General features: G+C 49.0%; 1 protein-coding gene across 1 annotated transcript; it reads right to left on the bottom strand.

Annotated features, from left to right (window-relative positions):
- Positions 1-10,090: 10,090 nt before the first annotated feature.
- Positions 10,091-12,491, bottom strand: LOC143024442 (uncharacterized). Its single transcript, XM_076183247.1, has 3 exons — positions 12,415-12,491; positions 11,489-12,256; positions 10,091-11,279 (listed from the first exon to the last, which is right to left on the bottom strand). The coding sequence occupies exons 1-3, from the start codon at positions 12,489-12,491 to the stop codon at positions 10,091-10,093; spliced, it is 2,034 nt and encodes a 677-aa protein (XP_076039362.1).
- Positions 12,492-18,293: the final 5,802 nt, after the last annotated feature.

Consider the following 18,293-nt stretch of genomic DNA (forward strand, 5'->3'; position numbering starts at 1 on the left):
AATACAAAAATAATAGGATGAACATGCAAGAAATAAGTCACAAAATCAAACAAACAAGATTTGCAATCATACATAAAATAATTTTGCAGAGGATAAAAACATAACTTCTTTGATCAAATTACATGGAAATCACACCTTTTAGAGAAAATGGGTAAAATAATGCAACCATATGCTAGTTTTTTATATGAAATTATGCATTTGAGCAAAAACCGTCCTTGTTTGAGATTTGGTCGCCTAAGAGTGAGTCGGACGGCATTCGTAGCTGCAGTTGGTAATTTTGCAGAGGATAAAAACGTAATTTCTTTGATCAAATGACAGGGAAATCACACATTTTAAAGAAAAATAAGTCAAATAATGCAACCATATGCTAGTTTTTTTTTTTTTTTTTTATTTATACAAAATCGTGCATTTGAGTATACACGTCCCTTGTTCGGCGTTGGTCGGCTATTAGTGAGTCGGACGGCATTCGTAGCTGTGGTTGGTAATTTTGCAGAGGATAAATGCGTAAATTTTCTTTGATCAAATTGCATGAAAATCACACATTTTAAAGAAAATAGGTCAAATAATGTAACCATATGCTAATTTTTATATAAAATTATGCATTTGAGCAAAAGCCGTCACTGTTTGGGTTTGGTCGGCGTTGGTCGACTTAGGTAATTTTGCAGACGATAAAAACGTAACTTCTCTTTGATCAAATTACATGAAAATCACACATTTAAAAAGAAAATTGGTCAAATAATGCAACCACATGCTAATTTGTATATAAAATTATGTATTTGAGCAAAAGCCGTCATTATTTGGGTTTGGTCGGCGTTGGTCGACGTTTAGTGAGACCGTAAAAGAACAAGCATAACACAGAGAAATCATTCAACAAAAACCGTTAAATTTTAAAACTACCAAAGAAGCAGTCACAACCTACCAAAAAAAAAAAAAAAAAGAGAAGAAACATACATGCGATTCAACTTTTTTTTTTTTTTTGCTGTGTATTTGGCCATTTATAATTTTATTCAAAATTAAGGTAAAAGTTTATAACTTTACCACATAAGCAGAAGCTAAGAACATGACATAACTATATATCAAAGTTGCTGTGCCTGCCTGGGACTGCCATAAAGATATGGTATGAATTTGACATGATCAATTCATATTTCTAGATATTTGTAAGGTATTCATCTATAATTTTCATTTCCAAGCTAAGTGACACTGCACTGAGTCTGACATAAAGATAAGGAATATTTTAACTATCATACTACTATGTTCTATTTTATTCCTCAATTTTCTGTTAAAGTTTCCATGTATTGTGTATGTTGAATCTCTTACCTTTCTCTCTATCTTTAGGAAAAACTTGAAGTATTAGATGGGGAAAGGCATTTTTTTCTTTTTGCACACCACACAATGGGTGATAGTTCCACCCACACTCCATGATTGAATGTCCCGCTTAATTGTAAACAAACAGACGATGCAGTTAAAAATGGTGATTGGCGTAACACGCCATCTAGTGAGAGAGCCGCACAGTAAAATGTATGTGGACAATGCGGCTCTCCGTGAGCTTTCCCGTCTTTCCTATATAGTCTTTGGTCTCTCACCCTAGATTCTAGCTCTGTTAGACGTGCTACAACCTATTGAATTCGGAAAGTACTGCTACCCGAGATAATTCCCCCTTCCTGTGGAATCTCGCTCTGGCAGGATAATGCCCAATATAACTCTCCCTGCACGATCGACGTAGCCCCTGTGGTTCTTTTGAAAATCGTCTTTACGGCGGGAGAGGTGGGACCACTTCAAGATAAGCTCGGTCTCGCACGCCCTAGGTGCAATCGAGCCTCGTATTCGTTAGACTACTTGCCAGGTAGACAGGTTTTGACAGCATCAACGCGATAGTAAACGCCGCGCTCCCCCGCCCCCTTAGATTTACGTATTATTATTATTTTTTCCCTCCTAATATTCTCGCGCGTTAAATACCGTTAACATTATCAGTGCCGCCATGGCGGCCACTGATACCGTGACTGGCGTGGTGAAGCGTAGGCGCTGCGCTCCAGGATCAGAGCCTCCATCTGATGATGAAGCTGCCGTGGTGATGGCCTCTCCTCACAATAAGGGTGGCAAGCTTACCTTCAAGGTTGTACCCTCAGCAGGGTACGACGCAGCTTTTGAGGTTGTATGAGCTCTTGAGAAGGGCCCCCTCCACGGTAAGCTTGTATCCCTCCGGCCCCTCGGCGACGGTAACTTGCTGCTGTTACCGAGCAGTTACCAACTCGTCGAGGAGCTGGAGGCAGTTACATCATTGAATGGAAAGCCTCTGACCCTGGAGAGACTTAATCCCGAGGACAAGCGGCAAAGACTCGTGGTTCACAATTACCCGACCTCATACATGACTGAGGCCATTGAGGACCATCCTCAGGTGATTGGGGCCACGAGAATGCGTCGCTGGGATAAGACGCCCTCCCGCCAGGTTTTGATCACCATAAAAGGCGAACCTTTTTCACGTATTGAACTGGGGATGTATGGCAGTTATGATGTACGAACGTACATCCCTGATCCTCTCCGTTGCTTCAGGTGTCAGCGCTATGGTCACCACCAGGCGAGGTGCACTGCTAAGCAGCCCAAGTGCGGCATTTGCAGCATGCCTCATGCCACCGAGACTTGTCTCAACAAGTTCAAGGCTGGCACTGAGACTGTTGCAAAGTGCCCCAATTGTGGAAAGAAGCACCACGCCTGGAACACCTCATGCGCAGTGCGTAAAGTGCAGGCCATTGCCTCAAAGGAGAGGACTGAGAAGCGACAGGACTTCATACCTGCCCCCCCAGGAACATTTGTATGGGGCAGCAGGAAGCACTCTCCCACCACAGTACCACAACCACCTACACATAGCGCTCCTGATTTGAACAATCAGGAGCAATTTCCGTCACTCAACCCAGCCCCCACACAGACACAACCAGCTCCCAAGAAAGCTAGCGCACCCAAACCCACGTCAACCTCCAAACCCGCACCCACTTCCAAACCCGCAGCCACTTCCAAATCCGCACCCACTTCCAAAACCACGCCCGCCTCCAAACCCACCTCTAAACCTAAAGCCAAACCCACGCCCTCGGTACCAACACCACGAGCACAGGAACGGCAGCCCCCTCCACCTCAGTATCCGTCTGATGTCATCCCCCTCAGAGAGGATGACATCGACTTGATTGTGACTGGTGTCGTCTCTGCAGTCGCTACCACCTTAGGGGAGAGCGATCCAGAGAGGATGCTTGTCATGGTCGATAGGGCCGTCAAGAACGTGCTCAAGCTCCTTAAAGAGAAGAGGAACCCCAGGCGAAAGGAGAGGACTCCCTCCCCCTCTACCTCCTCATCCTCCGCCTCCTCCCCTGCCTCTTCCTCCTCCTCTGCCTCCTCCTCCTCCCCTTCCACTTCCCCCAAGCCCGCCACGCCCACTTTCACTATTGGGAAAGCAACACCAACAACGTCAAAGACGACGAGGAAAGTGCTTTCTGCTAGGCCCCAACGCCAATGTGTACTTAGGCTTGAAGACTCCTCTTCTGATGAGGAGGAAAATGTCCCCACTGTAACAAAGACGCAACCCATCTTGTCTTCTGACCGGGGAATACAAGATGAGACCGAAATGGAAACTGACAGGGAAGAACATCGCCCTGTTCAATAATCACTTAAGGTTGCTACAGTGGAACACAAACGGGTTCCGCAGCAAAAGCTCGTATCTCCTTGCGCTTGCGCAAGAGCATGGTTACGATATCATGCTTCTCCAGGAGACATTGGTGAGCGACGAGGTGCGATTTCCGGGATATCGTATCTTCTCCCTCCCTCGCTCACTCACTGCTAGGGGGTGCATGATCTTAGTCAAATCATCCATCCCCTGCAGTGAGATCACGGACCCTGTATCATGTGGGGATGGTGTAGAAGTTCTTGCGGTTCGACTCCATCGGGCCCACGAAACGTACACCATCTACAACATATACAGGGGCCAGAGAACGGAACTGGACCTTGGAGAAGTGTGTGCTCTTGCTGCGGACAGGCTCCTCATCATAGGAGGGGACTTCAACGCCCATCATGAAATTTTGATGTCGCCCCATGGGCCCAATGTCGCTGGGCGCCACTTAAATTACGTGTTAGATGAATGCCCTGACATTGCGTTGTTGAATGATGGAAATCCGACGCACGTGCAAGGTGGACGACTTGATCTGACCTTGGCGACGGCCACTCTCCTCCCTAGGGTAACCTGAGAGGTGCATCCTATTGTCACTAGCGATCACTTCGGTGTCTCTGTGCACATACGGGATACACCACCCATACCAGCTGTATTACCTGTTCCCAGGTGGAAGACAGCTTTGGCAAACTGGCCAGTGTTTGAGAGGTCTGTTGAAGAATGGGCTGCGTCCTGCGTTCCACCACAGGACGTGGAAACGTTGGAAGCTGACTTTTCTGCAGCCATTCAGGTGGCTGCCAACAGAGCCATCCCAAAGACTCGCCAGTCCCCCAGAGAACATAAGAACAGCTGGTATTATACCCCCGAGGTGAGAGAGGCCAACCATCGGGTGAACATGCTCCGGCGTGTTTTCTGACGGCGCCGAACTCAGACCAATTTGGTTCAAAACACACTGCAGGACCTCCAAGGAGTGAGGCGCCATAGTGTTGAGGACATGATGAGTCGATCGGATATGATACTGACGCTAGCTTCACGCTTCAGGAGCTACGGGTCACGCACAGGACCAGCTCAGACATGGCACCTGAAGAGGACCTCGTCACCTATTCCATGCTGACCCACCTTGGGCCAGCGGGTGACGAGGCACTTCTAAGGGTGATAAACGCGTCTTGGAGGACTGGCAAGCTACCAACAGCCTGGAAGACGGCAATCATAACGCCAATTCCAAAGCCAAAGGAACCTAGTGCTTATCGCCCCATCAGCCTGACAAGTTGCATGGGGAAGACAGCGGAGAGGATGGTGCTAAACAGGCTGCTGTGGAAACTGGGCCCAATGCATGAGCATATCCATGCTTATTGCAAGGGCACTGGCACAGGAAACAGTATAGCAACACTCCTCAATGCTGTCAGTGGCACACCGTCCATCGTAGTCTTTTTGGATTTGGAAAAGGCGTTTGAGCTGGCCAGTCCACTTGTGATATTAGACAACCTTGCTCGCAAGGGCGTAAATGGCAAGCTGCTTTCTTGGATTGCTGACTATCTCAGTCACCGGTTTGCGAAAGTAAGATTTTAGGGTCATATATCAGAGGCCAGAATGCTGGAGAATGGCACTCCACGGGGGGGGGGGGTCCTCAGCCCCACTCTGTTTAATGTGCTCGTCTCCAACATTCTGGAACTACCTCTACCCAATGGGTGCAAGGTCATCTGCTATGCAGATGATATTGCGCTCATAATTACTGGGAAACGGCAGTGCTTCAACAGGGCTCAACGCTGTTTAAGCACTGTAGCGACAGAATGTTGCAGATTAGGGTTAATGATCTCCCCTACAAAATCGAAGGCCATGGCATTGAGACTCTGGAAAGAGGGGGAGCACCTCACCATCCAGGACCTTAGGCTGGACTGGGTTCACCAGTTTCAGTACCTGGGGGTCTGGATTGATGAGAGGCTCACCTTTCAGAAGGAACTAGCCTATCTCAAGGAGAGACTGAAGGCAAGAACCACAGTTATGAGAGCAATGACGGGAAAGGCACTTGGTGCTACGCATCAGGTCCTTCACACATTCTATGTGCAAGCAGTCTGCAGCTTGGTGGACTACGCTGCCCCAGCTCTCATAAATGTGGCGACTGCCAAGCTTGAAGACCTGGAGCCTTGCCAAAATGCCGCAGCAAGGATTATCCTGGGAGCTCAACCTTGGACTAAGATCGTTAACCTCCAGATGGAGGCTTCATTGACTTCATTAACATTACGGGTCAGAAGGCTGGAGGTCGACTTTCTTGCCAAGATAGTCCAGAGCCCCAGGATAACTGAACTGAGTCAGAGCCTTGTGATGGCTCTGGGACGAGTGGGTACTCTTATCCACTCCGGTACCTGGTTATCACAGGCGGCTGGGCTCCTGGACTCCTTCAGGCTCACTAGCACTCTCCTTGAGAAGGATAGGGACTCTCCACACCCAGAGTTCAAGCCCCCACCACCATGGCTGTCGATAACTGCAACCTTCGTTGTCGCAAAGCTTCCCAGTAAGAAGAAGCTATGTGATCAGGAAAGAGTACGAGCGCAGGCCCTACAAGGCATCCGCGCACTGTCGGAACCTGGAATGGCGGTCTATTACACGGATGGCTCCGTAGACCCCAACAGGCCCCGTAGTGCGGGGGCTGCCTTCGTGACGGATGGTTTGACCTTCGGCAGGAGAGTATCTAATCATGTGTCCACTCTCCAAGCTGAGGCCATAGCGATCCAAGGAGCGTTAGAGCATGCTCTAATATCTCGAGCTGGTCCTGTGGTGATCCACACGGATTCACAGTCTCTGCTAGGCAGCTTAGAATCGACACAGCCCAGCGACAATGTACGCCTACTGACCTCCATCCTAGCACTCCTGCTGAAGCTACATCAGCAAGGTAGGAGTGTTACGCTCAACTGGGTGCCGAGCCATGTGGGCGTCCCAGGCAACGAGCTAGCCGACGCCGCAGCAGAAGCGGCGCGCCAAAGACCCGAAGTCGATGTTGTCGTCCCTCTCCGCAGAAATCAGTTGCGCATACGCACCAGGGCTCTCAATCAGGTACAACGGTTCCTTCAGCACAGACTGGAGGCAGAGGTATCAGAAAGGGCGAGGTGATATAGGACAGTCACAGACTACGAGCCCCTTGTACTTCCTCGTTCCACTCCAAGAAAGGTGGAAACTCTGCTCTTCCGTCTGCGGCTGGAGGGCCGTTGTTTCTGGCAGATTAAGATCAACCCGACAGCAGGAAAGAAGAAATGTCAACATTGCCGCCACCCAGAAGCCACCCTCGAACATTACCTCAAGTATTGCCCCGCAACTGCTTTTCTGAGGAGAGGGCCCCCGACAACATCTGAGGGTCTTGTGCGCCGCCTATGCAGCCACTTAAACGATTACGAACTGCGTCGGCTGGTGGAGTGTCAGCCCACCCCTATAAATTTATATACCTTTGCATTTGTTAATGTCAGGAAGGGTGACTGCCAGGATGTTTATACATATTTCACATAGGTATGCACATCCAACAAATGTATGAGTGGGCGTGGCCAAAGCCACACACACTCATACATTGAATCACCCCCCCCTTTTTTTTCTTTAAGATTTATTACACAATTGATCGCAACACACTGTCCACTGAATACACAGTTCATCATAGGTAGGGTGCATTCACCGAGATGTGCATATGTATATCATATACGTATGCACATCTTGTGAATGTATGAGTGTGTGTGGTTAAACCCACACACACTCATAAGTCAAATCACCCTCCAAACGGGCTCACACTTAAAGCCCGTGGGAGCTTCACTCCCAAATTTAACAGAACAGAACCAACCGAGAGCAGAGATAAGACACAAACACTTAACTATACCTGAATCTAGGTCACAGCTAATACACAAGACACTAATAACAAGCTTTTGACTTGCTAAAGTCAACACATAACTACATTGCCCACCATCAGTACTTTTCTTCTTTTAGCGCCACACGGAAGTTCGTGTCTATACCGTCTTTCCCGAAGGTGCTTTCTTTGCTTTTCCCTTTTTGACGTGTCTGCTTTTCGTTTACGGATTTACCGTCAAGCGCCCTCATCATGAAGATTAACTTCCAAGTTGTTTTTGTGAGAGGTAACTCGCGCCAGGATGGCGTCTCACTCATTGACGATGCCAACCATTTAAACGGTGCGATAGGCAGTGCTCCTAGGCGCTTCGCCCAGACGGATCGGATTAATATCCTTTTCCATTTGATGGATCAGGAGAGTCTCGACGCCTGTTTTGAGAAAGGACTGTTGGAAAACTGGAGAAGCTGGGATTCTCTCCCTGCAAAGTCACTCCTACTCACGACTACGCGAGAGCGGCCCTGTACGTAGGCTGGATAGTCCTTGACACTCTTGGAGATAAGGACACCATTCTACGTGACCTAAGGGAGAAGAATGCGGGTGTTGATTTTGTCGACTCCTTCCTGCCTCCGGCCTCTGACATCGTAGAATTTTCTCTTAAGTCTAAGTCAGATCTGGAAAAAGTTCTTTAGGTCGGACTCAAAATCAGTTTCATGTACGTGCCCACATCACAGATCAGAGGTGAAGGAACTTAGGGTCAGGCAATGCTTGATCTGCTACTCCTTGAAGCATAAATCACAATCCTGTCCTCAGCCCAAGCTCACTAGGTGTTCCAAGTGTGCATCCGAAGGACATTGTTACAGGGAATGTATGGCTGCGAAGCTCAAGTGTCTCCTCTGTGGAGGAACCCACAGTGCCATCTCCAATTCCTGCCCCGAAAAGAGAAAGGCATCTGACACTACCCAGTCCGCACCACCTGTGGCAAGGTCAGTTCCCATCACCCGTTCCGTGCTTACACAGCCCTCTAGTCCTCGACCTCTGCCTCAAGCCAAGACCTCCTCCCCCTCTTCCTCCTCCTCCTCCACCCCCATCCCAAATCAAAACCCCCTACTTCCTACCCCAGAACCCACTCCAGCCCTACCCCCCCCCTGCTACATTATTCATCTTGTATTATCGTACTCGTATTACTTGTGATGACTCACGTCATCCTAGATGCATATGCTATGAGGCTCTTTTATGGATGTTTTGCTGTATAGTGGATTCTACGGACTACAACATTCGCTTTGTGAGCATTCTCATTTTTTTTTTTTTTTTTGCCTCTGTGGCTTTTATCGTTAAAAAACAACAACAAAAAACAAGGATACGTTCATCTTTACCTTACACGTATTCACATACTGATTCTCAACTATATTTAAAAGTTTTACAGACACTGATTAATTATATTTCACAATGTGTAATCTTTAATATTTTTATAATTACATGCATTTACTTACCTGTTATTCAAATCTATACATACATGTTATTCAAATATATATCCTTGGCCCCTGAGCTCCAACAGGATTACTACGAGGTCCAGAATTAATCAATTTATTACGCTCAAGGAGCGTCAAACCTAGTACAAAAGTGTAGATATGTACAGAGTACTATAGTGACACACAGGACACTCTCGAATCATAACTGAAGGAATTATTTGTAGTTTATCACCCACTAGTGCGGGTGATACAAAAAATATATACAGTGATCACCTTCTGGCAAATATTTACATATATTAATAAGTAATCGTCGATGAGGTATCAAAATTGTTGGCATATAGGGTGTAGCGCAGCCTGCACGATGTGTACCTCGGCACCTGTCTGGTCTCACCCGTCTACAGTACACCGTGCGGTAGCCGGGTTTGCGTCGGGCACACATAACATTGTGTCGTCTCACCAGAAGTTCGCTGCGTCTGTATGCATGTGGAAGTGGAAGGACGTTTTTGTAGTGTTGGATGGTTACACTTGAAGTCCTCTTAGCACCATGGTGACGTGTTGGGAAGTAGGTGGCTTATCGTACCATCCATTTGTAATAGGGCAATAGTAGTAGCAGCTGGCAGATCCATACTACAGACATTCCTTGTTATTATGTCCAGGGAACAACAAACCTAGTGCAAAAGATAACTATATACAGATTATTAGTGATACTTAAAACATTTCCGAATTATCACTGACTGATTTATTTATGTACAGTTTAACACCCACCAAACTGAGGGTGTTGCAATAGGATTAATTGTAATTTATCACCTTCAAGCAAATATTTACAGACATCAAGAACTGATTGTCGATGAGGTATTAAAGGGGCTATCGTGGGGCAATCAATGCAGTAGTGCTCTAGACTGTTGGCATTAGGGGTGTCGCACAGCCTGCACGAAGAGTACCTCGGTACACCTTCGGTCTCACCCACTTGCCACACTGGTCTGTAGCCGAGCCTGAGTCGGGCACTCACAACATTGTGTCTTCTCACAATAAGTCCATTACGTCTATACTTATAGGGAAGAGGAAGAAAATTCTCGTAGTGTTGGATGGATACACTTGTAGCCCTCTCAGCATTGCTACGGTGGCGAGTAGGGGAGCAGGCAGCTTGTCTTACCATTCGCTTGTAAGAAGGTAGGAAGTAGCAGAAGTGGCAGCTGGTGGATCCATACTACAAGTTGTCCTTGCTAGCCGATCAGCGGTGTCATTGTCTAGGAGTTCAATATGGGATGGAATCCACAGGAAGTGTACCATCTGTGAGTTTTCGTGAGTTGTGGCCAGTTGTCGCATTATTTGTGTTACCACTTGGTGTTCAGGCTTGGTAGATGAGAGCGCGCGGAGGGCTGACTGGGAGTCCCAGATGATCAAGCCGTTTTCTCCAGTCCGTGTCAGCAAAGTAACAGCGTCCAGGAGCCCATGCAACTCACAATACGTGGAGCTTGACGAATTAGGGAGTCGACGGCCTGCCCAGCCCCCTAGTGGTGGCTCTATGCTGGGGGAATACACAGCACATCCAGCACTACCGTCCTCCTGCAAAGAACCGTCAGTGAAGAGATGATGGGCCGCATTTAGAGAAGATGACAGACCGGCGATAGTTTCTAAGGCTAGTTGTTTCTGAAGCTGTGGTAGGTCGGACTTGGTAGTTGGAGTATAGGTGACTGTTGGCATGGGTGTCTGCCAAGGTGGGAGGCCAGGGTCCTCGTTCTCTGTTAAGCTGTTTATGTTAAGCCTCCGAATATTTGAACTGATGTTAAGGACCAGTGAGCAGCCACCGGGACGAAGCTGAGGTCGAGGCTCTGTCAAATCAATCGAGGTCTGGATTGTGTGAAAAAAGTGGGGAGATAAGTAGGGGTAGTGCAGGCACTTGATAGTGAAGTAGGTAACATTTGAGTATATTCTCTCTACAATTGGTAGTAGACGAAGTTCTTGCTGCATATTAACGATCCCGATTGAGGTAGGGCAGCCTAAGATGAGCCTCATTGCCTGGTTTTGGAATTTTTCAAGTGGTTGCAAAGTAGTTTTGGAAAGCTGACTAAGTGCGGGAGAGAGGTAATCAGCCACTGATCGAATGAACGTGATGTATATAGTTCTGGCGACAGCGATGGACACTCCAGCAATATTGTTGGTTAACCACCTAAGAGGAGTCAATCGTCTCTGTAGCCGGGTTAGCAGGTCTTGGACAATTGGATGTACGCGTTGTCTTGCTGGGATGGAAGGTGTGATACGAACTGGTGCCCCCAGGTAAAGGTACTGTGAGCACAATGGCACGATGGTGTTGCCAATAGTGAATTCTGGCAAAGTTCTTGCTGGGCGAAAAGATAAAATTCTGCTCTTTTCTGGTGAGATGACCAGCCCGCATGAGGAGGATGACAAATGAAATGATTGAAGGAATTGTTGCATGTCTTGTGGTGATCTTGAATGAATGCGTATGTCGTCTGCATAGCAAGTGATTGTTGTACCGTCGATGTCAGGAAGCAGAGAGAGAAAGCGATGCATAAGGATGTTAAATACTGTAAAAATGGACTGAGTACTCCTCCTTGTGGAGTACAGAGTTCAAACTCTCTGGTATGGCTGTACGCTCCCTTAAACAATACACGTGAGTTCCTGTTCCGCAGGTATCCTCTTATCCACCTCAGTAAATTTCCTTTGATGCCAAAGTCAACAAGTTTGTCGAGGATAATGTCCCTGTTGGCGATGTCGAATGCGCTTTTCAAATCAATGAAAGCCACTACACTGGTGGGACAGAGGCGTGTGTAGAGTTCCATGAGGCAGTGGTGTGTTCCTCGTTGGGGCAGGAAGCCGTACAGTCGGAGCGAGAGCTTATCTTGTATCCGGAACATCAGACGTGATAGAAGAATGCGTTCCAATACTTTACAGAAACAAGAGGTGAGAGATACAGGTCGGAATTTGTCAGTGCCAGGTTTAGGAATCGGTACTATCGTGCTGTAAGTCCAGTCCCATGGTACATATCCCAGGTTGTAGCAGAGATTATACAGCTGGAGGAGGGGGTTACCAGGTACGTCCAGGAGTACTCGGAGGACGGCGTAGGTGATGCCATCATCGCCAGGAGCTGTCGCCTTACCCTTGGCGAGGGCTCTTCGCAGCTCTTGTTCGGTTATCTCCTCATCTTCTTCATCGGTCTTCAGCAAGGCAGAGGCTAGTCGGAGTGCACGATAGTTTTTGTGGGTGGAGAGAGCGTCGTGTATGTATGGTGGGAGGTTGCTGGTTCGTGCCTGTGCTGTCCAGGCATCAACAAGGTCTTGTGCAAACTGTGTAGGACTATGATGGAGGGCACTGTGATGTTTTTCTTCACCACCTTGTTGATGAGGTGCCACATGGTACCAACGCTCGTTTGATGGTTAATGCTGTCCGTTAGTTTTTTTTTTTTTTTGTGTGAACAAGTGCGGGAGTCATGAGGGCCCGAACACCATGCACACCGTTCGGTCGCGGCGCAATACCGTGAGATATGACCGATGCCCCAGCACCGGTAACACCATGGCTGTTCGTCTTTCATCCTACGAAGTTCACAGGGTGGTAGGCATGGAATTGAAGCTGAAGTAGACACTCGGTGGTGGTGGCTCTATAAGGCTCCAAGTCACTACCAGGCGGTTGATGGGTGTGCCATTATGGTGGAATCTTCTGACTGAGTGGGTGCCCGGCAGCTCTTTGGCCAAGGCTGGTTCAATATTGACCGGGTAACGTGTTAAGAGGTATGTGGAATATTTGCCAGGCCTTTCCTGCGAGTCCTGAGCCTCAAGGTAGATGGACAGTACCTCTTCTTTCGTAACACTGTTGACAATATCTGTGCGGTTACGAGAGATGTAAACAAACTGAGATGTAATTGCTGCCATCTTCACCTCAGCTAGTTTACGGTCAAGTTTGAAGGTTTTGTTTATTTCATTCAGCCATCGAAGTTTTATGTCCACTGAGGGGTTAATCTTGAACCGGAATTTGATATAGTCAGCCCTGGGAGCAAATGCTGGGGATGGAGGGTCACGCAGCGATGAGGTCCCCCTTGTGGGTGCCTCCTGTGCTACAGGGCGTGGATCGCTGTGGTCTGATGTAGATATGCTGCCCTGGGCAGTAGATGTCTCAAATCGTTTTGAGGATTTGGCAGCAGGGGAAGAAGGCGCACTATTGCTGTCCGAGGTGTGGGTTATGGAACGTTTGGGAGTAGTTGTGGGGCGTGACATGTCTAGCGCAGACATTGGAGCTAATGGGTTACGGAGTTCGTGTCTAGGTAGCCGTGGCCAGTGACTGTCTTCCTCACTCATCTCATCCTCATCGCTCAATGCTAGGTCGGCCTCAATGGCCTCGAGGGAGATTGGGCCAGAAGGTTCCATGCTGCCTACCTTGGTAGGTAGGCAGATTGGGCTCAAGGGTGTGACGTAAAATTACTGTGGTGGTTGATGTGACATATCTACGTCACACCAGCACCAGTGCGCATGCGCAACAATGGCAACCCCTGACAGGGATTGTTTGGCCAGGTAGGACTGAACTTTTCCCAATTCTACAGCCTAAGTCCAAGCACCACGGATTCCCAAATTTTGTCTGGTTATGCACTGTACCTTTATATCGTTCTCTGCGACTGCTGGTGGGTGGTTGCAGCGTAGATTCTGGAAAATTTTCCGAAATCGGTAGAGCTCTCTCTACACGTCTGCTTGCGTTGGCCCTCTAGCGGCGAGTGCGAGGTCCAGAAGCTGCTGAAGCACGTGTACCAGCTGACATCGGTAAAACTCAGAAGCAGTTTCTTCAACGCCGCACCGGAAACCCATGATAATATAAGATGGTTCACGCTCAGGTCCCTTCAGTACCTGAACGCGTGGATCAAAGCCTGGTATGTGCCAGAGACCTTCGACGCCCTCCGTGATTTCCTCGTCTCAGATATCGTCCAGACCCGGCTGCCCTCTGAGATGGTAGCTCGCCTTAAGGACCGGGACTGCACGTCACTCGAGGCTATGATAACGGATGGGAACAAATACCTGACCGCACGCCCTCACACTACACTACAACAGCTGTGCCGAAACCGGGTATCTCACAAACCCTCTGTGTCATCCTCTAACCCTCTTCCACATGTCTCTAGACGTCCAACACCTCGTACAGAGTCGTCAGCCACGTCCCTGGTTCCTGCTGCTCCAAGTCGACCAACGAATGCCGGCCGAAACCCGCGGGGCTGTGAGTTCCACGGGCCCAACAGCCGCCGTACGTCCCAGGAGTGCCGAGTTTTGCAGCAGAGCCCACAGCCGAGAACGTCACCCCCCCGTGCTGTTCACGTCATCACAACAGACGAGACGGATGCGACCGTCAGCCTCCTCACCACCATCCCACTGGTGGAATGTTCTACGTAAGGAACCGACGTAGGACCAATAAAATCTACTTTGAAGACATGCATCGGAACCCTCGAAGGACAGGACGTGAACTCCCTCCTGGATTCAGGAGCTGACTCCATCTTCATAGCAGAGGCCCTCGTCGACCCCAGCCAAATGAGTGGTCCCAATGTCAGAGTCCGCGACCCACTTGGGGGCCTGACGACCCATCCCCTAGCTAGAATAACTTTAAAATGTCCTTATTTTCAGAGAGATATTGCCGGTACGCTACCACAGCTACCATACGACGTGATCCTAGGACGCGTCCCAGGTACAAAGTCCTTCGAACAGCCTTCCCAGATGGACAGCATACTCGACGTAAATGAGGATAGACAGGACGACACCGGTTCCACGGAAGGAGAAGAGCACCCCGAGGCTGGTTGCCATGTGACTAAACGGGCCTCCACCCATGCCCAAGCCGAGGAAGAGGCTCCCCTTTCAACACCCTCTTTAACCTCCAAACCAGAATTCCTGGACGAGCAAAGGACTTGTCCAGATCTCCGGCGGATATACCAACGAGCAGCCGAGCCCCGAGAGCACTACGGGACCCATGATGCACCCGGCACTTACCTGCTCTGGAACGACTTTCTTCATCGCAGGACCCTACGGGAAGGCCATGAAACCTTCCAGCTGCTCGTTCCGGAAATCACGCCATCAGGAAGTCCTCCAGCTGGCGCATGAAAATGCACAGGCAGGACACTACTCTTAAACGAAAACGTTTGCACCCCCCCAGCGTGATTTCTGCTGGCCAGGTATGTAAGCAGATACTAGTCGGTACTGTCTTATTCTACCTGTTAGCTCTACGCCCCAAAACGACACGCAAAGTCTCCTCTGGGACAAGTCGCCATCGCTACCGAGCCCTTCTCCTCAATCTCCGTGGACTTCGTAGGAACCCTCTCTCCCCCGTTCCGGAAAGGACACAATTACCTCCTCACCGCAGTGGACCAAGCGACGAGGTACGCCGATGTCGCTGCCCTTCGCCACATCGATGCTGACATCTGCTTCAGGGTAGGCTTTCCCCGGACCTTGACCACTGACAATAGCACCCAGTTCACAAGTGCTACGTTCTCTGCGTTTCTGAAGTTAATGGGTATCAACCACCACCTGACGCCTCCTTACCATGTCCAATCTAATGGCAAGGCGGAGCGTTTCAACGGTACCTTGAAAACCATGCTCCGTAAACTTGCCAGCGAACGTCTAAATTATTGGGACCGCTACCTGTCTGCACTTCTGTTCGCCTACAGGGACGCACCTCAGTCCTCCACAGGTTATTCTCCCTTCGAACTGGTGTATGGTCACCGCGTGCGAGGACCCCTGACGTTCCTGAAGGAGTATTGGTCCAACGAAGGGCCACCCACCGAAGAAGAGAAGGACGTGCATCGGTACTTGCTCGAAATGCGGCATTGTCTCCAAGCTACTTGCCGCATTTCAAAGGAAAATCTTCTGAAAACCCAAGCCACCTCAAAGTTTTTTTTTCGATCGAGCCCATATTCATCGCTTGCAACCCGGAGATGACGTCTTTATATCCCTGCCAGACTCGACGCACAAGATGACGATAGCGTGGCATGGGCCGTACATGATCCTTGCCCGATAGGGCGCCTACATTTAGTCCGTAGAGGTTAAAGGACGACCCAAGATCCAACACATAAACCTTCTGAAGAAGTACTCTCACTGGGCCGACCCAGAGGACCACGACATCAACGCTACCGTCTCTGCATCAGACCCTGTCGACACAGTCTTCGCTACCGTCGCCCTGGCATGGGAAGCCCCCGGGGACTAAGGAGACTCGCGAGACCCAAAAATCATTTATCATCAAACCCAAATCTGGGAAGATTGCCACATCTCCCCGGAACTCTCTGCACATCGACAGTGTGACCTTCGGGAGCTCCTCCAGGAGAATTCCAGCGTGTTCTTTTATTTACCTGGACGCATGCCCACCATCGAACATCGCGTTGAACTACTCAACCCTTAGGAATTCGTACTCAAACACACCTACCCTCTTCCTTTAGCCGTAGAGCCACAGCTCCGTAAAGACCTCCAACAATGGATCGAGATGGGAATTGTCGAGCCGTCTTCATCCCCGTACTGCTCACCTCTACTAGCCGTAAGAACGGTGCACACCGCTTCTGCCTAGACTGCCGCCAGCTCAATGCCCAAGCCAAGTTTGACCTCGAACCGGTTGGTGAAGCATTAGCCATATTTTCTGAGCTCTCGGGAGCCCGTTACCTTTCCAAATTAGATCTAACCACAGGTTATTGGCAGATACCTCTCGCCCCGTACACTAAGCCCCTAATGATTTTCAAGACTCGCAGCGTTCATGCCTTTTGGTAAAGCCAACACCCCAGGATGCCTCTTCCGTCTGAGGAGAACCGTTCTTCGAGATATACCGCACGCCTATGCCTACGACTTCTTAGTGGCCTTTCCGACATGGGGATAATACCTGCATTCTCTAAGGGCCATACTAGCTTCCTTACAACACCACGGACTCCACGCCAAGCCTTCGAAATGTGAGTTCGGCTGCCCTGAGCTCCAGTACCCAGGCCATGCGGTAAGGAGGGGCTCCCTTGCAAGGACTGACTTGCCCAAGGGCAAGACCCAACAGCGCTATTTCATTGGCTCGATAAATTACTATACCCACTTCATTCCTGCTTTTTCAGACCAGGCCCATAGCCTCCACTGCCTCCTGAAAAAAAAAAAAAAAATCCCCAGAGGTCATCCCTTGGACAGACGCTACCATAGTTGCGTTCCACCAACCAAAGGATCCTCTGAAGTCCGCCCCTGTTCTCCAGCTTCCCGACTCATCCATGTATTTTGTTCTCAGAACCGATGCTAGCGGCACCAGACTGGGAGCGGTCCTCCTGCAGCTGAACCTTCTGAACCACAGATGTCTGACCCCAGTCGCCTATGCCTCCTGGAGCCTGCAAGGAGCAGAGAGGGACTACTCTATGGTCGAACGAGAAACATTAGCCATCTTCTGGGCCCTTCATAAGTTCAAACTCTACCTATAGGTCCGAGAGTTCGAGCTACAAACAGACCACCGTCCGCTCCGGTACTTGTAGTCTGCTGACCGACTCAACCCCCGCCGTAAGAGGTGGACCCTTTACATCGGCCTCTTCAGATTCCGGTCCCGTCACATCCGGGGACAGGACAACTACCTGACCGATTTCCTGTCGAGGCTCAACACAATTTTACCTCCAGCCTCGACTTCCGTGGGGACGTGTAAGGCGTGTCCTGGCCCGTCCCACGACATTTGACCTCTGAGGCCTCCCAAGGGAATCACTTGTAGGGCCAGCTGGGTGACTTATATACTGCCTAGCCATGATTAACCAGTGTCGGGGGTGTGCCATGTGAGATATCACAAAACCTCCATAAGAAAAGCGCATGCAGTGCCAGTATCGGCTAGCGATGACTAAAACCACCCCAGCCAGCCACGTGATATGAGCAACTGGATTCATTGAGGAACGCATACACTCTGTTTACGTGAGTCACCGGCGTCAAACGTTTTTACCTCCGACTTCCCTACGCATCACACTTTGATCTCACGTCAATTAGGAGCACAGGTCATGACCTGCTCGTTTATATAAAGGATATACCAACGCTGAAGACGGAGATCGCCCGGGGACACGACTTGAAACACAGTTACCACCTTTCGCGCCGTCTCGTCCCCCCCCCCCACACTGGCACCCAACATTCATTGCTAAATAAAATGTATCCTCCATCAGAGTTTGCACTCAACCAGCCTAATACTACGAAACAAGTGGTAGTATCTGAAATAGTATATTTAAAGATGACCATGGTCGTTCATGTTGCAGGTATATTTTGTAATCCAAATTGACTTTTCGACTAAAGTCCCGAAATTTTATAACAATAGAATATTTATTATTATTATTATTATTATTTTTATTATTATAATTTTTATTATTATTATTATTATTATTATTATTATTATT

The sequence above is a fragment of the Oratosquilla oratoria genome, chromosome 4, assembly GCF_046742065.1.
Source record: "Oratosquilla oratoria isolate Oo_2021 chromosome 4, ASM4674206v1, whole genome shotgun sequence".
Classification (NCBI taxonomy): domain Eukaryota; kingdom Metazoa; phylum Arthropoda; class Malacostraca; order Stomatopoda; family Squillidae; genus Oratosquilla; species Oratosquilla oratoria.

Excerpts from the sequence above, each read along its gene's own strand:
- LOC143024442 (XM_076183247.1), bottom strand. The coding sequence starts at position 12,491 with ATGAAAGACGAACAGCCATGGTGTTACCGGTGCTGGGGCATCGGTCAT. Across the intron at positions 12,257-12,414 it reads TATTGCGCCGCGACCGAACG|TCCTACACAGTTTGCACAAG; the intron begins GTGTGCATGGTG and ends CCTCCATCATAG. Across the intron at positions 11,280-11,488 it reads GTACTCAGTCCATTTTTACA|AACTTTGCCAGAATTCACTA; the intron begins GTATTTAACATC and ends TCGCCCAGCAAG.